We start from the raw sequence: 23133 nt of genomic DNA, 5'->3' as shown, positions 1-23133 counted from the left end.
TGGGATCTATGGGCCCACAGACAGAAACCCTCTGGGGACTCATAAGTCTATCCTTGACTAACGCTAAGACCTCCTTGTAGGCTGGCTTCTAAATGAAAATCTCTCCTATGGGAGAGGCTTTCCCTTTCCCTCTTCTAGTCCCCCCCCCCTCTTTTTTCCACTTCTACATTCTCCTTCCCCTCTCTACCCTCCCCCTCTCCCCCCCAATCCCTTCCTGTACTCCACCTGCCGGGGCAAGGCGGAAACTGGAGGGTGATGATTAGACCTGATCAGTTTACCTAGGTCTCCTAGCTTAGCGGTTAGTTAACCTACATATCTTATGATCTCTATAGGCCCATTAACCTAAGTTATAGATACCTTAGAGATCTTTCCCTCATGGTTTTGTAGGTGACTATAATATTTTTTGGAGTTTGGAAAGAGAGGGCGAACTACTGTATTTCACCCGTCTTGTTTAAGATTGAAGAATGCAGATATAAGCAGAGACCTGGGATGTGGAATGACTAGGGACTCTAATACTCAGAAAATTCAAATTGAGGTGTGAGCTGCTGATATTTGATGCAGGTGCCTGTGTAATATTCTATTTGTAAAGTCATACCAGCCTCTGATTTTTTGTAACATGCGTATATGTAAGGGGTGTCTCAGGTCCCCCCTGTAACCCAAGGAGACACGATTGTTTTAATATGCATGTATTCTGTTCAGTTTACCTCAATAAAAATGTAAAAGTTAAAAAACAAACAAGAAAAAAAACTGTGCGCTAGATTACCATAGGAGTTCAGTCGATAGTGAATGGTACGTTATATTTCGCACAAAGAATAATGCACCATCCATCTGGTATTACAAGTGAATGGTTCATTATTTTAATGAAAGAATTTTAATGCGGCAGAAACTTTTTTAGAGCACCTTCTCTTTTTAGTGAATAAAGCAGGGGCCTCTATTTGTACGTTCATCGCACTCATATCACAGGTAACTTAAGTGGTGACCTCAAGCACAGAACTACATGAAGCTCTTCACCCCTTGCACACCATCAACTTAGGTCACTATCAGCTTAGGTCACCATCAACTTAGGTCACTATCAGCTTAGGTCACCATCAACTTAGGTCACTATCAGCTTTGGTCACCATCGGCTTAGTGCACCATTAGCTTAGGTCACCATCGGCTTAGTGCACTATTACCTTAGGTCACCATCGGCTTAGGTCACCATCAACTTAGGTCGATATCAGCTTAGGTCACCATCGGCTTAGGTCACCATCAGCTTAGGTCACCATCGGCTTAGGGCACCATCGGCTTTGGGCACCATCAGCTTAGGTCACTATCAGCTTAGGTCACCATCAGCTAAGGGCAATATCAGCTTAGGTCACCATCAGCTTAGGTCACTATCGGCTTAGGTCACCATTGGCTTGGGGCACCATAGGCTTAGGTCACTATAAGCTTCAGTCACCATCAGCTTATGTCACCATCAGCTTAGGTCACCATCAGCTTAGGTCACTATCAGCTTGGGTCACCATCGGCTTGGGTCACTATCAGCTTAGGTCACAATCGGCTTAGGTCACCATCGGCTTAGGTCACCATCATCTTAGATCACTATCAGCTTAGGTAACCATCAGATTAGGTCACCATTGGCTTACATCACCATTGGCTTAGGGCACCATTGGCTTAGGTTACCATCAGCTTAGGTCACCATTGGCTTAGGGCACCATTGGCTTAGGTCACTATCAGCTTAGGTCACCATCAGCTTAGGTCACTATCAGTTTAGGGCACCATCAGCTTAGGTCACTATCAGCTTAGGTCACCATCAGCTTAGTTCCCCATCATCTTATTAACCATCAGCTTAGGGCACTATCAACTTAGGTCCCTATGGTCTTAGGTCACCATGAGCTTAGGTCCCCATCAGCTTAGATCCCTATCGACTTATTTCACTATCAGCTTTGGGCAACATCAACTTAGAGCACCATTTGCTTAGGGCACCATTGGCTTAGGGCACCATCGGCTTAAGTCACCATCAGCTTAGTGCACCATCGGTTTAGGGCACTATCAGCTTAGAGCACCATGGGCTTATTGTACCATCGGCTTAGGGCACCATCAGCTTAGTGCACCATCAGCTTAGGGCTCTATCAGCTCAGGGTCTTCTTTCTCTGGTACCACATCATCAACTCTAATATTTTCAATATTCTCAGTCATCATTTGGAAAACTCAAAACTCCATTTGGGTTCCAGAACGACTACTACACTGATGACTCACATATATACCTACCTTCTCCTGACATATCCCACTAGATCTCACCACACACTGTCTCATCCACACTCTGCAATAACCTCACACCCCTCAAAAACAATAGGTTCCACATCCACAATATCAGCAAATCCTACATTTTCTACTTGCAGAACATTTCCAGAGCTTGGCCACTACTCACTGAAGACACAACAAAATTCTGGTCTGCTCACTTATAATATCAGATATGGATTATGACAACTCTGTTATAAATGGCCCTCTTCTCAACAAATTAACCCCACATAAATCTACCCTTATTGCCTCCACCAGACTCATTCAGCCTACACATAATTCCTCTTCGGTGACTGCTATATACGAGTATCTATTCTGGCTTCCATTAGCCTGCAGGATCAAATTAAGAATTCCAAAGAACAAAGCCCTTCCCAGTACCACACCTCATTACATCTGTAAGCAACAGGGACCTCTAATCTTCTTTGTCTCGGTTAATACACTATGAAAATATGAATTTTATGTTCATAGGCTACTTAGCCACCAAAACTATGGCTTGTGGGCCACACTCTCGTTATATAGTTAAGTATGTTTGTTTGTAACAAATTGTGTAAATTTCAGTAGTATATACAGTAAAATTGATTTCATTAATAGTAATTCCTTTGTTTGTTAACTAAAAGTGTGAATATAATTATATATATTTTGAAGCATTATCTTTTGCATAAAAGGTATAATAGTGTAATGTGGCCCCTGGTCAATGCCTCCAACAATCTATCCAAAACAGTTTTGGCATCCTATGATTTAGGGTATGAATCTGTTGTGGATTTGCCCATTTTGAATGTATCTGAAGAGGTAAAATAATTACTAGAATCCTTTTTACCACTACCAGTAAATTTGAGGTTTGTACTGCTGTCCCATTTTTTTTAAGCATTGTTAAAACAGATAATCAGTATGATAGATTGTGCAGCTGTTTTCTGTGCCTTAAGCTGTATAACCAAGTTAAAAAAATGTCTATATACTCAGAACACAGAAACATATCTGAACACCAGTTTCTGAACTAATATTTTATTACAAAGCTCTAAAGCACTGGCACAAATTCAGCCATAACTCTGTTGTTCTTTATTATCGGTGTCACGTAAATCTCAGAGGTGCATATTTTTAGATCTTACTCTCAGCCAGAAACCTAAATGTATCTATTCTCATAATTAACTAATTTAAAAGTAGTTAATCACATTGTTTTTACGTTGGCAGCTAAACTGCCTTTTTATGTTTCTCATATTATCTTGAATGTGATATACTGGTTTGGAAATTATGGAGAAAAGGAAATCAAAGTAATGATGTTGAAATTGCACTTCCATTTGCTTAGCACTCTATACTCACATTAAGAAATAAAGATACCAAGTCTATAAAGGTAAATCATAAATATAGTTTTATTTCAATTGAGGCACTTTTCTATTATGCTACCTTCCTGTTTAAAAGCACAATGATCATAATTTTACAGTTAATTTGGATTTTAGCTTATTCAGTGCCAAATTTTATATAACTATTAAATCATTTAATTGTAAAAATATTGATCTATCAACATTGTACCTGCAGATGGGCACTAATTCTACACATTTCTGTCATGCATTAAAAGCATTTAAAATACTGTTTTATACTCTTTTTTTTTTAATTGTTCTGCTTAAAAATGAATTGATAACTTTAGACAATCTGGGATTCATTCTACTCAATCAAGTGAACTGTATAATGTTTCCATGTGGATTTAAATTTTGATTGTAAATTTGTTTTGAAAACCCCACAACACCAGCATTCACCACAAGCATTACAACCAATCAGAAAACAGCTTTTCAAAGGATATGTGGACTTTTCAAATCCTACACCTAGCTGGTGATTACTAGCTACACTTATTTGCCTTTGGTCAGTGGTTCATCAGATGTGCTCAGCAAGCTCCCAGTAGTGAATTGCTGACTTTAACTATGCGTTTAATCCCTTTGCAGGAGATATATGCAAGCACTTTAAGGCATTTTCATTTTGCACTTTCTGTTTAAGAATTTAAAAATAAAGTTAAAATGTCACTTTTAAACTATTAAGCATATACACCAATAAAATAGAATAATTTAAAGGGATAGTAAACTCATATTTTTTTTCTTTTGTGATTCGGATAGAGCAAGCAATTTTAAGCAGCTTTCTAATTTACTTCTATTATCAATTTTTCTTTGTTCTCTTGCTATCTTTATTTGAAAAAGCAGGAATAAAAGCTTTGGAGATGGCCCATTTTAGGTTGAGAACCTGGGTTGCGCTTGCTGATTGGATGGCTAAATGCAGCCACCAATCATCAAGCCCTATCCAGGGTACTGAACAAAAAATAGGCCGGCTCCAAAGCTTTCATTCCTGCCTTTTCAAATAAAGATAGCTAGAAAACGAAGAAAAATTAATAATAGGAGTACATTACAAAGTTGCTTAAAATTGCTGCACTATCTGAATCATGAAAGAAAAAATTTGGGTTTATCATCCTTTTAAATGTTCATTTATAATTAAAAGTGTTTGAAGGTTTAAACAAACTAGTTATAAAATAAATCAATAACATTATTAATTGCATGTCGTGAATTTATATAAATAGCTAAGTGGAAAACTGTATTCAAGCACACAGAGAATCTTTCATTATTTTTTTTGTTTTACTTTGCCCCCAAATCATTTGCTTCTATGAAGGTCTCTAACAAAAAAAAAACAAAAAAAACTTGCAAACAATTAAAAGATTTTTGTGAATCTGTTGCTGGCTGTTCTTTTTGATGGAATAGCTTTTAAATCGATTTAAACATTAAACAAAATACCAAACTGATATACTTTGCGCCTACAACATTTTTGTTTGGAAAGAGGAAGGCACATTTGGCTTGATTTATCAAGTGTCGACCAGCCATGATTCGCTATAGCTGGACATCACTAAATGCTTGTGCCGCACAAATGCTCACAAATGCTTGTGCAATGCCACCCCCTGGTTACTGGCGGCCAATTGGGCGCTAGCAGGGGCTGTCAATCATCCCAATTGTTTTGGATCGGGATGATTTCACCTAAAAAGTGGTGAAGAGGTTAAAGGGACACTGAACCCAAATATTTTCTTTCGTGATTCAGATAGAGCATGACATTTTAAGCAACTTTCTAATTTACTCCTATTATCATTTTTTCTTTGTTCTTTTGCAATCTTTATTTGAAAAAGCATGCATCTAAGCTAAGGAGCCAGTCAATTTTTGGTTCAGTACGATGGACAGCACTTGTTTATTGGTGGGTGAATTTATCCACCAATCAGCAAGAACAACCCAGGTTGTTCACCAAAAATGGGCCGGCATCTAAACTTACATTCTTGCTTTTCAAATAAAGATACCAAGAGAATAAAGAAAATGTCATAATAGAAGTAAATTAGAAAGTTGCTTAAAGGGACAGTCTAGTCCAAAAATAACTTTCATGATTCAGATAGGGCATGTCATTATAAACAATTTTCCAATTTACTTTTATCACCAATGTTTCTTTGTTCTCTTGGTATTCTTAGTTGAAAGCTTAACCTAGGAGGTTCATATGCTAATTTCTTAGACCTTGAAGGCCACCTCTTAAGAATGCATTTTAACAGGTTTTTCACCACTAGAGGGTGTTAGTTCATGTTTTTCATATAGATAACACTGTGCTTGTGCACGTGAAGTTACCTGGGAGCCATCACTGATTGGCTAAACTGCAAGTCTGTCAAAAGAACTGCAATAAAGGGGCAGTCTGCAGAGGCTTAGATACAAGATAATCACAGAGGTAAAAAATATATAACTTTAACTGTGTTGGTTATGCAAAACTAGAGAATGGGTAAAAAAAGGGATTATCTATCTTTTAAAACAATAGCAATTCTGGTGTAGACTGTCCCTTTAAAATTGCTGCTCTATCTGAATCACAAAAGAAAAAAATTGGGTTCAGTGTCCCTTTAAGGAGCAACATTCTTATGACCGCTGCTTCTTAACGTTAGTTTCTGGCGAAGCTGTAACAATGGGTCTACAAAGCAGCATCTGCGGTTTGATAAATACAGCGCATTGTATCTGTTTGATCTAAGAAGTTTAATGTTCCCTTGCTGGGCAAACCTAATCGTACATTTGATTGTCATCTTTGTGGATGCTTTTCCTTGTCAGCCAATGAGCAATGGATACCTAGATAGCAGTAGTGTGAAATCAATAATTTGTGAGGGTTTGTCAAAAAAGAAAATTTGACCAAAAGATGCATCTAAATAGCACTTCTCACTCCCTGTTGTATCTGAATACTATGTTACATCAGTATCTTGAGGTGTGATAAGGTGATCTGTTTAAAATTTAACAATTATTTAAAATCATTAAAATCACAAAGCACAAACAACATTAAGTTTAAAAACACAATTGGATTATTGACTTGTTGGAATACAGATTATCACTGTTACCGAAGTCCAAGTATGGTTGTCTAAATATTATACTGTTTGTCTTGCAATACAGTTTATGGTGATTCAACACAAGGTCAATATGAGATATTGTAGTATCACAGTTTTTGTATATGTGTGAATTACAACATATGCGTTAGTTTATAACAGTGCCAGCATCTACAATCTTATGCTGGGTAAAGTTAAGTACAGTATATTAGAAATGATTTTCAGATGTTATAGCCGTGGTTGGTTATAAAGCAATATGCTGTTTATTCTGGTAGTTAGTTTGTATCTACCAACATTTATTTGTAACTTGTAACTAATCCAGACCTTGTCAACCACCGAATTAGAATTGTGTTGATAGTTGTATTAGCTGTATAAGTATATTCAGTATTGCTTAGGCTTGCTGTGAACAGCTAGGTTTAGCCAGCAAATGGATTTGCCTACTTGACAACTGAGGGGTTAATCACATATTACGATTTACCCTATATTTGCCTGTAATAGTTATAAGAGATTTCTCACTTTAACGTGGGTACACATTAATATGTGTGCACTGGCATTTGCTATAAGATTGTGCATTGCATGTTAATTGTGCCTGTTGTATACAGTGCTGTTTTAATAGTGGCTATTTTTATCCTGTTATGTAGGAACAATATACTGATATTCCAATGATCAGTTTGAGTCTACAAGTATTTATTTTTGTTTTTAGTTCAGGACCATATAAGCCACCATATTAGGATTATATTGATGATCAGATATGCTACAAAAGTCTGTTCAGTGCTGCTCGTACTTGCTGTGAGCAGACGATTATAAGAATATACCATTTGTCTTGCAATATAATTAATAGTGATTCAACACAGGGTCAATATGAAATATTGGGGTGTTACAGCTTTTAACTATATATATATACGTGTGTGTGTGTGTGTGTGTGTCAGTTACCCACAATCAATTATAGAGTAATATTATTTTCCATTCATTTATATAGAACAGATAGGTTTGATATGACCTAGTAGTTTGTAACTTTAGTCAATACCTCTAAAAAGATTGGTGATTTGTTATGGACATTGATATAGAGGTGTTGGGTCATTGGGTATTGTATCTGTGTGAGTTTCAACATATGCATTAGTTTATAAGTGCCAGCATTTGTAATCTTATGCTGGGTAAAGTTAAGTATATTAAAAATGATTTTCAAATTTTATAGCCATAGTCAGTTATAAAGCAGCATATTAGAATTGTGTTGATAGTTGAATCAGCTGTATATGTCTGTTCAGTGTTGCTCAGGTTTACTGTGAGCAGCACGGTTTAGCCAGGGATTTGATTTACCTACTTATCAACTGAAGGGTTAATCACATTGCCTGTGATAGGTAACAAAGATTTCTCACATTAGCGTAGATAAACATTAATATGTATGCCCTGGTATTTGCTATTAAAGGGACAGTCAAGTCCAAAAAAAACTTTCATGTTTCAAATAGGGCATGCAATTTTAAAAAACTTTCCCATTTACTTTTATCACCAATTTTGCTTTGTTCTTTTGGTATTCTTAGTTGAAAGCTAGACCTAGGAAGGCTCATATGATAATTTCTAAGCCCTTGAAGGCCGCCTCTAATCACATGCTTTGTATTTGCTTTTCACAGCAGGGGAGAGCTAATTCAGGTAAACCCTATAAATAACATTGTGAGCATGCCCGTGGATTGTGGCAGACACTGCACTAATTGGTTAAAATGAAAGTGAATAGATAATACATAAAATATCATGTGATCAGGGGGCTGCCATAAGATGCTTAGATACAAGATAATCACAGAGGTAAAAAGTATATTAATATAACTGTGTTGGTTATGCAAAACTGGGGAATGGGTAATTAAGGGATTATCTATCTTTTAAAACAACAAAAATTCTGGTGTTGACTGTCCCTTTAAATTGTGCATTGCATGTTAATCGTGCCTGTTGTATACAATGCCGTTTAAATAGTGGCTGTTTTTGTCCTGTTAGTTCGGAACAATATACTGATGCTCCTAGGACCAGTTTGAGTCTACAATTATTTATTTCTTTATTATATTGTTCAGGACCATATAAGCCACCATTATTAGAGTTATATTGATAATCGATTACGCTATAAGAGTCTGTTCAGTGCAGCTCGTATTTGCTATGAGCAAATCAATTAACCTGAGGTTAGATTTACACAAAATTTATTGTAGGTAATAACAAGGAAATTCGTGTATCTATATTTGGTAATACATTTTAAATTAATAACTAGTCAAAGTCAGAATCCAACTGCTATGTTTAAAAATAGTTGGGGGTTGAAAGAGGTTCAACACCCTCCCTTGACATGGTTCGCTGTCTAAGTGGCGGCTTTTTCAAAAGGGGTTGTTCACTAAAAATGGGCCGGCATCTAAACTTACATTCTTGCTTTTCAAATAAAGATACCAAGAGAATGAAGAAAATTTGATAATAGAAGTAAATTAGAAAATTGCTTAAAATTGCTGCTCTATCTGAATCACGAAAGAAAAAAGTTGGGTTCAGTGTCCCTTTAAGGAGCAACATTCTTATGACCGCTGCTTCTTAACGTTAGTTTCTGGCAAAGCTGTAATAATGGACCTACGAAGCAGCATCCGCGGTTTGATAAATACAGCGCATTGTATCTGTTTGATCTAAGAAGTTTAATGTTCCCTTGCTGGGCAAACCTAATCGTACATTTGATTGACATCTTTGTGGATGCTTTTCCTTGCCAATGAGCAATGGATACCTAGATAGCAGTAGTGTGAAATCAATAATTTCCTGCAAGTTTCAGTTTACAAATATTTAATTTCTGTTCTTTCTCATGATGGGAAGAAAATGTGTCTATAGAGTCCCTTTAATCAGGGAAGCTGGTTCATATGCTCTCAAGTTTGGGGGATCATTTAAACATAAAAACCTAGCATAGGAGCAGTAAAGTGGGAATAAGTATACAATAATGGGTATTAAAAATGGTTAATAACCAATGTTTACTGTCCCTTTAAAATAATAACATTATATTTTGTTGCCTCTAATTTACTATTAAATACATAACAATGAAAAATTATGAGAGTTAACAAAATTCTGAACCATGGACATGCTATCTTTTGTTATTGTTCCATAATTATTTTCCAACCCATTGCTGCACAGGAGAGCTGCAGTACATTGCAACGCAACATTTTGCAACACTCGCTGGCAGCTGAGAGGTTAAAATTACAAATTTACACTGCAGGTGTAGCAGCTTTAAGATTGCTGAAAAATACTGTACAAAGCGCTCTTTCTGCCTTTTTTTTATTGCGCTTTAATGCCTACAATAAGTTCGTACCACAGCCAATAATAATGGTGTTTTGGCCAAGCAGAATATACTATAACTGAATTACATGTGATCGGAATGTTAGCAGAATCCAGTGAGTCGCCGTGTGTGGCCAATAGCAGCTTTTGGTTACTCTTTATTTTCCTTTAGACATGAGCCCTCTGTGTGTAATATCCTTCTCTGGCAAACCAGCCTAACAAAGTCACTCTTTCCAAGAAAGGACACATTCTTACATTAATATAAAGCGTGAATAAAAATGTATTTTATGGATTTTAAAGTCAGTGTGTCACCTGGAATAAAACTAAAAATACAATTATGGCACTTACTTCTACAGTTACACCGTGAGAGTGTTGTGCTTTTATAAATAAAAACATATGGGTCTTACTACAATTTTTTAAACATATTAATTTTGGCATTTTGTGTAATGCAATTAAACATATTTTAGGCAAAGCAGTTCATAGTCAATTTGAAAATTATTTTAAAACCCTTGAAAACATAACTAATACTAGACATGTGAAGGGACAGAACATTTGTTTCAGATGAATCATTCGTCGCGAAAAAAAAAAAAGAAATTATCACAATATTTGTTAAGGAGGATATTAAGAATTTTTTTTATCAAAAAATACATTTGTTTGCTATTCTTTATTGGGAATGTTTTCAAGGCAGCAAAGGAGCAACTTAGTTAAAGTAGGAGCTAGTGCTAGTGCTACAAGCCAGCAGCAGTAGCCCAAAAAGTTCTTTATTTTTTGAAAAATGAATACGCCTGTGCTAAATAAACTAACTTTTTCTGTAAGAACTCTCCCTATCAACAAATGAGCAGCAGATACCTACATAATTGTTGAACTTCCTTTATAATTACAAATTCATTTTTAAAAGATTTTACCAAAACCTTTTTTTCATACAAAATATAAATATTGTTCACATCTTTAATCACTGATCTTTCATACACGTGATAGAAAATGTTTAAATAACAACCTTTCTTGAGGAACTCATCAAACAGGCACAATATACAGAGAATTTTAAAGCAAATCAACAAACATTTAGCCAGATTAGGAGTTAATAGTTATGCGTGAGCGATAAGGGGTTTATCCTGGCTGTTTGCATGCATCTGTTTTTTGCTCATATTACAATTTTAAAGTAAATGCAATGGCTTGAGCGCAATTCAAGTTAAAGCGCGTCGGGTTAGTGCATCCTCAGAGCTTTGCTTAACTGCTTTGCGAAACAGAAAAAGTTTCAAAACTATTATAAAAATGATTGCACAAAAAAAGTAATAAGGCTCAAAGATATGAGGTCTTAGATGTTAGGTAAAAAAGTCAGGCAAAGGGCTTTAATATAGAGATACAAACATATACATGTCTAAATATTTGTATGTGTATATATATATATGTTTATATCTGTGTACATATGTATTTATGTGTGTACATTTGTATTTACAGACATATATACACATATAAATACATATATACACATACATAAACATATATATATATATACAGTGGGGCAAAAAAGTATTTAGTCAGCCACCAATTGTGCAAGTTCTCCCACTTAAGAAGATGAGAGAGGCCTGTAATTTTCATCATAAGTATACCTCAACTATGAGAGACAAAATGTGGAAACAAATCCAGACGATCACATTTTCTGATTTGGAAAGAATTTATTTGCATATTATGGTGGAAAATAAGTATTTGGTCACCTACAAACAAGCAAGATTTCTGTCTCTCACAGACCTGTATCTTCTTCTTTAAGAGGCCCCTCTGTCCTCCTCTCATTACCTTTATTAATGGCTACTGTTTGAACTTGTTATCAGTATAAAAGACACCTGTCCACAACCTCAAACAGTCACACTCCAAAAGCCACTATGGTGAAGACCAAAGAGCTGTTGAAGGACACCAGAAACAAAATTGTAGACCTGCACCAGGCTGGGAAGACTGCATCTGCAATAGGCAAGAAGTTTGGTGTGAACAAATCAACTGTGGGAGCACTAATTAGAAAATGGAAGACATACAAGACCACTGATAATCTCCATCGATCTGGGGCTCCACGCAAGATCTCACCCCATGGGGTCAAAATGATCACAAGAACGGTGAGCAAACATCCCAGAACCACACGGGGAGACCTAGTGAATGACCTGCAGAGAGCTGGGACCAACATAACAAAGGCTACCATCAGTAACGCACTACGCCGCCAGGGACTCAGATCCTGCAGTGCCAGACGTGTCCTCCTGCTTAAGCCAGTACATGTCCGGGCCCATCTGAAGTCTGCTAGAGAGCATTTGGATGATCCAGCAGCAGATTTGGAGAATGTCATATGGTCAGATGAAATCAAAGTAGAACTGTTTGGTAGAAACACAACTCGTCGTGAGTTGCAACCAAAGAACACCATACCTACTGTGAAGCATGGGGGTGGCAACATCATGCTTTGGGGCTGTTTCTCTGCAAAGGGAGCAGTATGACTGATCCGTGTACATGAAAGAATGAATGGGGCCATGTATCGTGAGATTTTGAGTGCAAACCTCCTTCCATCAGCAAGGGCATTGAAGATGAAACGTGGCTGGGTCTTTCAGCATGACAATGATCCCAAACACACCGCCCGGGCAACAAAGGAGTGGCTTCATAAGAAGCATTTCAAGGTCCTGGAGTGGCCTAGCCAGTCTCCAGATCTCAACCCCATAGAAAACCTTTGGAGGGAGTTGAAAGTCTGTGTTGCCCAGCGACAGCCCCAAAACATCACTGCTCTAGAGGAGATCTGCATGCAGGAATGGGCCAACATACCAGCAACAGTGTGTGACAACGTTGTGAAGACTTACAGAAAACGTTTGACCTATGTCATTGCTAACAAAGGATATATAACAAAGTATTGAGATGAACTTTTGATATTGACCAAATACTTATTTTCCACCATAATTTGCAAATAAATCCTTTCCAAATCAGACAATGTGATTGTCTGGATTTGTTTCCACATTTTGTCTCTCATAGCTGAGGTATACCTATGATGAAAATTACAGGCCTCTCTCATCTTCTTAAGTGGGAGAACTTGCACAATTGGTGACTGACTAAATACTTTTTTGCCCCACTGTATATACATATAAGTGCATTGGATCCCATTGCAGTTAAGTAGATGAAAACATGTAAGAGCATATTGATACAATATTTATATTTAATAAAGATTTATACTGTATATTTAATGTAAACATTTCACATTCCAATGTTCTGCACGTATCAGAATATGTTCAATGTATTTATAAATAGAACTTCCTATATATCTGTATATATCTATACCTGTATATAATCATGTATATATATACTGTATATATATATATATATATATATATTACCAAAATACCATCATATATATATATATATATATATATATATATATAAATATGTATTTATTAACATATAGAACATATTCATATATGTGAAGAGTATTGGAAAGTGAAATATTCATATTTTCATGTTGGGTTAGGGCACTTGAGAACATGCGATTGTGTTTGTGTGCGAGTAGGGTGTTAGGTTTTTTCCACTTTTTTTGCTCTATTGACTTTGGGGGAATATGTTATTTAGCGAAAACTGTTTACTTTCAACTCAAAATATGAGCGCAAACCCAACGCAAGCAAAAAGCTTACTTCTAGCGCAGTTAACGTTTGAGCGGAAAAGTTAAATAGCGCTCCACTTGTAATCTAGCCCATAATGTCCATATATTGTAATATTGTTTTATTTTAATTCACTAAACATTTTATGAGACTTTACAGTTTGTGTCTCTTTAATAAAACAATGCAAAATGGTTGTTTTTTTATTCAGAAAAACAATAAGTAAAGTTATTTCCTCACCTTGTGTTGATCTCTCGTGTCTCAAAGTGTGTCGCACAATATGAAAGAGCTCGCGGCTGGGACATTTCATCGCTGTGTAGTACGAAGCGATTCTTATTTCTTCGCTTTCGTCTGCCGCTTGATATAGTTGCACCAATGCGTTTCGCTAACACAGAAAGAATACTATATTGACAGTGGTGATTCTTTCATGAAATTGTTCCAAAAAATTATTATCAAAGTTTATTTTATTTTGATGATCTAATATTCATTTTTATTCTTGCTGACTTTCTATATCTTACTCTATATAGAAATGACAGGCAGGTAAACATAATTGTTAACTGATGTAGAAAGACTTAAAAGGAGACTGAACCCAAATGTTTTATTTAATGATTCAGATAGAGCATGACATTTTAAGCAACTTTCTAATTTACTCCTATTATCAATTTTTCTTCATTCTCTTGCTATCTTTATTTTAAAAGCAGGAATGTAAATCTTAGCAGGCAGCCCATTTTAGGTTCAGCACCATGGATAGCGCTTGCTTATTTGATCCTTTAATTTACCCTGCAATAAGCAAGCATAACCCAGGTTCTCAACCAAAAATGGGCCTGCTCCTATGCATCATATTCCTGCTTTTTAAATAAAGATAGCAAGAGATCGAAGACAATTTTATAATAGGAGTAAATTAGAAAGTTGCTTAAAATTGCATGCTCTATCTGAATCATGAAAGAAAAATTTGGGGTTTAGTGTCCCTTTAATAGACAAATCTCTATCTCACATATATATGAGCACTATTTTCCTCACTGCAGGTATTTGATGGAGAGTTACTGCGCATGTGCGAACACGTCAGCTCTGGAATGTAGCGAAAGACAGATTTCAACATGGCGACGTTCATGACTAGAGGGAGGCGTGGGAATAACCTATACTATGCTTGTAAAATATATTTAATTTTTTTTATGTCCCTTTAATGTTTCGATGGCTATTTTACAGCACAGATTAAATTTTCCAAAAAAGTAAATCTGTAATAGATATTAAAATAAATACAAAATATTTCAAGGGGAGTTGAATATATTTAAAGGGATATTCTAAGGCCTCCCACAAAGGGGTTAAACACAAAGGTAAAGTTCCACTCAGAAGCCGGATATCTGCGCATGTCAATTCTGGTTGGTTGAATACCCGTGACCTGCTTAGGAACTGCAAGACTTGTGGCTCTTGAGCAGGATTGTAGCTATTTATTTAACACCTTTGTGAGGATAAACACATATTAACGGTCAGTAGTGCAAAAATGAGATGCTGTAACAAATTTAAAGGGACATTAAACCGAAATTTCTTCTTTCATGATTCAAATAGAATACATCATTTTAAACAACTTTCCAGTTTACTTCTATTATCAAATCTGCTTCGTTTTCTTGGCATCCTTTGCTGAAGGAGCAGCAATGCACTAGTGGGAGCTTGTTGAACACAACTTGTGAGCCAATGACTAGAATCATATATTTGCAGCCACCAATCAGCAGCTATCTGCTAGTAGTGCATTGCAGCTCCTGTACCTACCTAGATAAGCTCTTCAACAATGGCTACCAAGAGAACAAAAACAAATTAGATAATTGAAGTGAATTGGAAAGTTGCACTGTCTGAATCATGAACAGTTCTTTTTTACATTACTGTCCCTTTAAATGGATATTAAAGCCATTAGTAAATACATAGTTTAGCACAACTCATCCCTGCTCACAGCCTGAAAATAATCTCCTGCCACTCTATTGGTTTAAAGGGACACTCCTCTACAATCATAACATTGAAGGTTGTTTCAATAATCATATTTGTATTCATTTAAAAGATAATAATACTTACAAAATATCAGCTTTTAGAAGACAAGGAAAAAATATGTCCATTTGTACTGCTGACGTCTTTATACTAACATAATACAAGATATAATTAGTATTCTCATATCTTATCTGCTGTATGGTTTTATTTAGTTTAACTGGGCATGTATGGCACTTACAATTTCACAAAGAAATGTGATCATTTTGACAAAATGGTTCTTCCAAAAAGATGTCACTTTTTTGTTTTAATAAATGAGTTTGGTGGATTCCTTAGTTAGATATTCAAGTATAGTAATTACATTGTCCATTCGTTGTAGGAAAACATAACCAGTTAAACAGACAGATAAAAAAGAGGAATTCTTTGGCCTAATACAATAGGTTGATTTTACTGTATTTAGTAGAGAGGTGAATAACTTCCGACTTTGCAAGGAACCATAAAATTATAGCAAACGGATAAACAAAACAAAAACACCTGTCTGTGATTAACATAGGTAGAATCTATGAATGAGTGAATTAATTAATTAATTAATTAAGTAATTAAAACCTGTTTTGTTGTTTATAGACAGGTAGAGACAAACCCATTGGTCCTAATCTGTCTTCCAAATATCTTCTTTTAAGTTTTCCTATGTTTTTTTATTTGGAAAAAAGGCAAAATGATTTTCTTTTTAAGGGCTTGAAGGCAACTTTGCAATTTCATATTAAAAGAATATATTTTTGTACATGCTTGTTGCAGGGCATACAGTTTTTTTTAATAAATCTACTGATTTTGATAACTTACACGTAAAAAAAGAAAACGGATATGTGCATGAAGGGAAGACCCCTGTGGCTATGTAGGAGTTAAACTGTTACTTGGTGGCTGAACACCTGCTCACGGACTTATGTACACAAAGGCACAAGGGGATTTCCTGCTGGTGCATTCTTCTGATATTGAGATTCTTCACAATGTATTCTGTGTTTTTCTTTTGTTCAAACAAAACTCTTTGATCTTTTCAAGTGCCCCGTGACCCCTTCTTTGACGAATACAGATGAAAAGCATGACAGGGTCTCTGCAGGCAACAGGCCATTGCCACTAAGGGTCATTAGAATTTAGATTCATTAGAAATTAAATTATTTCAGTGCCTGTCATGTTGTGTTATAGGGTGTTCATTCTCCACAGTAACAACAGGGCCTGGTAAATACCCGGTGATGTGGGCTGCAAAATTTAGGGAATGTTTTACTCTCTCTGTGACCTTAGATCAATGGCCATAAAATCAACAAAACATTTGTGAATCTACATAGCAACACAAACATTGTTATTGCGGTCTGCAATACAGTGGTCACCAAAATGATGAGAAACCACTCTGTGCCATTTTATTTCCTAATATTTGGGTACATCCGTCTAAGTAAAGACATCGTCAAGCACAATCACTTGAATTTAGATTTCCAATAATAAATATAAGTATCTGGCGTTCTGTCATAGATCACTTACATTAGCTGAACAGGGAATTCGCCTGAAGGCTTCCACTGTGGCGATTCGAATTGCAGCTGGATTACTTTTATGGAAAGCACAAGAAGTCAGCGTTTGAATTAATGGCGAAGCGGCCAGTCCTGCATTCCCAATGGCTTTCAGAAGAATCAGCACCTACAGAAAATAACATAAGTTAGTAAAGTCTTCTACCTTAGTTTATTAAAACAAACTCTATAGTTTATTTATAAGCATCAATTTGGTGGTGGAAAATCTATTTATTATTATTATTATTATTATTCAAATTTAATTTTGTAATACCAATTTGTTTTATATTTCATCAGCGATTGTACACTGCATAACTTTATTACACATATTTTTAGCTTCTTATAGGATCTTGCATTTATAAAATTTTATTTCATATGATGAGTACAGACATTTTGAAAGCAGGTTAGAACTCGAAGGCCCAGCAACTCTGCCCATGTCTCCTTTTGTATAAACTTAAAGGGACATTGTATTCCAAAAGTTTTTGTCATCCATTCGAAACAGAAGTATCCAAACGTTTTCAAATATTTTAAATGTAAAGTAAAAGCTGTTTAAATTGAAATGAAAATGAATACATCTGTATCAGTTTTGTACTTCCTACTAATCCTCATTGACTGAGAGGTACTTCCCCTTAACCCTCATTCGCTGACAGTCACTTATTAATCCTCTTTCGCTTGTAGGTACTTCCTCCTAATCCTCATTGGCTGATAGTTACTTTTTACTAATCCTCATTGGCTTGAAGGTACTTCCTCTTAATCCTCATTGGCTGATAGGTACTTCTTACTAATCCTCATTGGCTTGAAGGTACTTCCTCTTAATCCTCATTGGCTAATAGGTACTTTTTACTAATCCTTAATCGTCTTGTAGGTACTTCCTCTGGCTCTTAATCCTCATTGGCTGATAGGTAAATTTTACTAATCCTCATTGGCTGGTATGTACTTCCTCTAAATTCTCATTGGCTGATAGACACTTCTTACTAATCCTCATTGGCTGATAGGTACTTCTTACTAATCCTCATTGGCTGATAGGTACTTCTTACTAATCCTCATTGGCTGATAGGTACTTCTTACTAATCCTCATTGGCTTGAAGGTACTTCCTCTTAATCCTCGTTGGCTAATAGGTACTTTTTACTAATCCTTAATCGTTTTGTAGGTACTTCCTCTGGCTCTTAATCCTCATTGGCTGATAGGTAAATTTTACTAATCCTCATTGGCTGGTATGTACTTCCTCTAAATTTTCATTGGCTGATAGTTACTTCCTGCTAATGCATATTGTGCATAAATAGAACGTTTCAATCAGCCAATGCACATTAGTAGGATTCTAGTATATCCGTTTCAAAAGATATGAAACCCCAACATTTTCTTTTGCGATTCAGACAGAGCATAATTTACTTATATTATCAAATTTGCTTAGTTCCCATAATATTCTTTATTGAAGAGATACCTAGGTAGCATCTGTAGCACTGCATGGCAGGAAATAGTGCTGTTATCTAGTGCTCTTAGAAATGGATAACATTCTTGCAAAACTGCTGCCATATAGTGTTCCATAAATGGGCCGGCTCTTAAGCTTATGTCTCTGTTTTTTAACAAAAGAGAACGAAGATAAATTGATAATATAAGTAAATTACAAAGTTGTAGCCTTTAATTCATATTTTTCAGGTTTTTTCAGGACTGAAAAAATGTCAATATGGTTAAATGATACTTTTCATATGAATACCAGAATATATTTGAGCATAGTTTCCTTTTAATTAATGCTTAGGATAATCTTATGCATATCCCAAGGATTCCTGTATTCCCGCACAGTAATTATCCTTGCCGTCTCTACTTGAAGTCTAGCATGTGGACACCATTTATCAATTAGCGGATGATGCTTGGGAGGCCCATCGTTACAGGTGCGCACAAAACTAAAGTTAAGAAGCAGCGGTCATAAGATAAGATCGGGGTGATTGACAGCCCCTGCTAGAGGCCGATTGGCCACCAGTATAGCAAGGAACTACATGCAGGTCTCCCCTACTTGTGCGCACCATCAGCTTAGTGCACCCTCAGCTTAGCGCACCATCAGCTTAGTGCACCCTCGGCTTAGCGCACCACCAGCTTAGTACACCCTCGGTTTTGCGCACCACCAGCTTAGTGCACCCTCAGCTTAGCGCACCACCAGCTTAGCGCACCCTCGGCTTAGCGCACCACCAGCTTAGTGCACCCTCGGCTTAGCGCACCACCAGCTTAGCGCACCCTCAGTTTAGCGCACCACCAGCTTAATGCACCCTCGGTTTTGCGCACCACCAGCTTAGCGCACCCTCGACTTAGCGCATCATCAGCTATTAGTAGGTAAGTCACTTAAGTGCATGTTATTTATCCCTTATTTATTTTCTCATTTAAAATGAGCACTTAGTTGATTGTATTTTATATGTAGATGATTTCATTGTATTGTCTAGTGACATCAATCTAAGGTTCTCTTTCCTGTGAGTGTTATGATTCCTTCTGACCAGAAGCCAATAACTGCAGGAATATAATAAGATACAGAACCTTGTGCACGTCTTCTGGTTCCGGAGCAGTACAGTTGTCTCCTAGTTGCTCTTGCAAAATCCTCATTACAGCCTGAACCTCAGGTATTTCATGACAGTTTGTGACGCCCAGACAGAAGTGGTGAATCAGGGCTGTGGTTGACAGGTAGGCACTCTGACTGACAGTGGGCTCTTGCAGCAAGGTCTGTAAGAAATACAGAATAAATAAAGTTTTAAAGTGATACAGTACAACTCCCAACATTTACCAGATGCCTTCAGGAACTGGGAAGTCTAGGCTGAGTGAGGGGAGTGAGAGTGAGGTGGCAAGTGATCAGTGGGCCGGGCCATGAAATGTTATTGTATGTAGCTAATTCTCTAAAGGATAAAGTAAATCAACTACATAAAATATCAGAACGTGTGAAGCTTGAGACTCTGGAGTCATAGGTGTCTCCATGGGGTATGGGGAATACTACCCCCCTGCATAATGGTGGGTCCCCTGTGTGCCCCCCCCCCAAATGTGATGTTTTGTTTTTCCACCATGGTATGTATATGTGTGTGTGTGTGTGTGTATATATATATATATATATATATATATATATATATATATATATATAGACACACTTAGGTGAATAATATGATTATATGATATATTTATATTTTATCAGTAGATCTTTGGCATTGGCAGTAAGTAGTGGCCCCTCTACTTTGTAGCCACTCCTTATAAAATGGTCCCTGGAGAGACATCTTAATGAATTGAGATTGTTCCCTAATATTACATCACTAAATTCACGAAGACTAGAAAATCCAATCTGAGATTCTCGTATAATTCCCAGGTAACATCCCTCATCTCTATAACAATAAACTAATTGTTCATGATCATCAGATGCCATGACCCTGGGAACCAACCATATGCCCACACAAAACCTCATTGCCTAAAGTCCTTGTCAGTAAATTGTCCCTAATGGACCCCAAACCAGACCCAATCAGTTTACAGACCAGAATTTAAAAATTAACGTTATTAAACAGCCACTACATTAAAAGGGACATGAAACTCAAACATTTTCTTGCATGAGTTAGATAGAATACGATTTTAAACAAATTTCCAATTTACTTCTATCATTAACTTTCTTCAGTTTCTTGTTATTCTTTGCATTACAGGAAGTGAGCTGAAAACATCTAGGGAACCAATGACAAGACGCATATATGTGCAGCTACTAATCACCAGCTAGCTCCCAGTAATGCATTGCTGCTCCTGAGCCTACCTAGGTATGCTTTTCAACAAAGAATGTCAAGTGAACAAAGCAAATTAGATAAGTAAATGGGGGAGTTGTTTAAAATGTAATTCTCTGTCTGAATCATGAAAATTTAAAGAGACATTAAACCACTGGGTGCAAATACCCTACAATGGTTACTATTCCCTATATTATTTCATCCTGTTCATACAGCTGTTTTCAAATTTGTTTTTGTGTTTTAATAGCTTGAAGGTGCCTGATACTGAAGCTCCGCCTCTTTGTACTGGGGCAGCCATCTTGTAGCTCAGGTATTCTCACAGTCTGTGACATAAGCAGTGCTCACTCACGGATCAGTAATATTGCCTATATGTGTTACAGCTGTATAAAGTGCTTCAGGTTAGGGTGTATAAAACAGATCAGTAATATTGCCTATATGTGTTACAGCTGTATAAAGTGCTTCAGGTTAGAGTGTATAAAACAGATCAGTAATATTGCCTATATGTGTTACAGCTGTATAAAGTGCTTCAGGTTAGGGTGTATAAAACGGATCAGTAATATTGCCCATATGTGTTACATCTGTATAAAGTGCTTCAGGTTAGGGTGTATAAAACAGATCAGTAATATTGCCTATATGTGTTACAGCTGTATAAAGTGCTTCAGGTTAGGGTGTATAAAACAGATCAGTAATATTGCCTATATGTGTTACAGCTGTATAAAGTGCTTCAGGTTAGGGTGTATAAAACAGATCAGTAATATTGCCCATATGTGTTACAGCTGTATAAAGTGCTTCAGGTTAGGGTGTATAAAACAGATCAGTAATATTGCCTATATGTGTTACAGCTGTATAAAGTGCTTCAGGTTAGGGTGTATAAAACAGATCAGTAATATTGCCTATATGTGTTACAGCTGTATAAAGTGCTTCAGGTTAGGGTGTATAAAACAGATCAGTAATATTGCCTATATGTGTTACAGCTGTATAAAGTGCTTCAGGTTAGGGTGTATAAAACAGATCAGTACTATTGCCTATATGTGTTACAGCTGTATAAAGTGCTTCAGGTTAGGGTGTATAAAACAGATCAGTAATATTGCCTATATGTGTTACAGCTGTATAAAGTGCTTCAGGTTAGAGTGTATAAAACAGATCAGTAATATTGCCTATATGTGTTACAGCTGTATAAAGTGCTTCAGGTTAGAGTGTATAAAACAGATCAGTAATATTGCCTATATGTGTTACAGCTGTATAAAGTGCTTCAGGTTAGGGTGTATAAAACAGATCAGTACTATTGCCTATATGTGTTACAGCTGTATAAAGTGCTTCAGGTTAGGGTGTATAAAACAGATCAGTAATATTGCCTATATGTGTTACAGCTGTATAAAGTGCTTCAGGTTAGGGTGTATAAAACAGATCAGTAATATTGCCTATATGTGTTACAGCTGTATAAAGTGCTTCAGGTTAGGGTGTATAAAACAGATCAGTAATATTGCCTATATGTGTTACAGCTGTATAAAGTGCTTCAGGTTAGGGTGTATAAAACAGATCAGTAATATTGCCTATATGTGTTACAGCTGTATAAAGTGCTTCAGGTTAGAGTGTATAAAACAGATCAGTAATATTGCCTATATGTGTTACAGCTGTATAAAGTGCTTCAGGTTAGAGTGTATAAAACAGATCAGTAATATTGCCTATATGTGTTACATCTGTATAAAGTGCTTCAGGTTAGAGTGTATAAAACAGATCAGTACTATTGCCTATATGTGTTACAGCTGTATAAAGTGCTTCAGGTTAGGGTGTATAAAACAGATCAGTAATATTGCCTATATGTGTTACAGCTGTATAAAGTGCTTCAGGTTAGGGTGTATAAAACAGATCAGTAATATTGCCTATATGTGTTACAGCTGTATAAAGTGCTTCAGGTTAGGGTGTATAAAACAGATCAGTAATATTGCCTATATGTGTTACAGCTGTATAAAGTGCTTCAGGGTAGGGTGTATAAAACAGATCAGTAATATTGCCTATATGTGTTACAGCTGTATAAAGTGCTTCAGGTTAGGGTGTATAAAACAGATCAGTAATATTGCCTATATGTGTTACAGCTGTATAAAGTGCTTCAGGTTAGGGTGTATAAAACAGAGCAGTAATATTGCCTATATGTGTTACAGCTGTATAAAGTGCTTCAGGTTAGAGTGTATAAAACAGATCAGTAATATTGCCTATATGTGTTACAGCTGTATAAAGTGCTTCAGGTTAGGGTGTATAAAACAGATCAGTAATATTGCCTATATGTGTTACAGCTGTATAAAGTGCTTCAGGTTAGGGTGTATAAAACAGATCAGTAATATTG

General features: G+C 36.4%; 1 protein-coding gene across 1 annotated transcript in view; it reads right to left on the bottom strand.

Annotated features, from left to right (window-relative positions):
• The window catches only part of LOC128641740 (uncharacterized), a 383379-nt gene that overhangs the window by 264804 nt on the left and 95442 nt on the right, over nucleotides 1-23133 (bottom strand). The window contains exons 11-13 of the mRNA XM_053694265.1: nucleotides 19582-19764; nucleotides 17035-17187; nucleotides 13771-13915 (exon numbers count right to left, since the gene is read on the bottom strand). Of these exons, the coding sequence (XP_053550240.1) occupies nucleotides 13771-13915; nucleotides 17035-17187; nucleotides 19582-19764 (481 nt within the window). The remainder of the gene's footprint in view (nucleotides 1-13770; nucleotides 13916-17034; nucleotides 17188-19581; nucleotides 19765-23133) is intronic.

The sequence above is a fragment of the Bombina bombina genome, chromosome 11 (genome assembly GCF_027579735.1).
Source record: "Bombina bombina isolate aBomBom1 chromosome 11, aBomBom1.pri, whole genome shotgun sequence".
In the NCBI taxonomy this organism is placed as follows: Eukaryota; Metazoa; Chordata; class Amphibia; order Anura; family Bombinatoridae; genus Bombina; species Bombina bombina.
The sequence above is the reverse complement of the archived record's forward strand: the minus strand, read 5'-3'. Positions and strand labels throughout refer to the sequence as shown.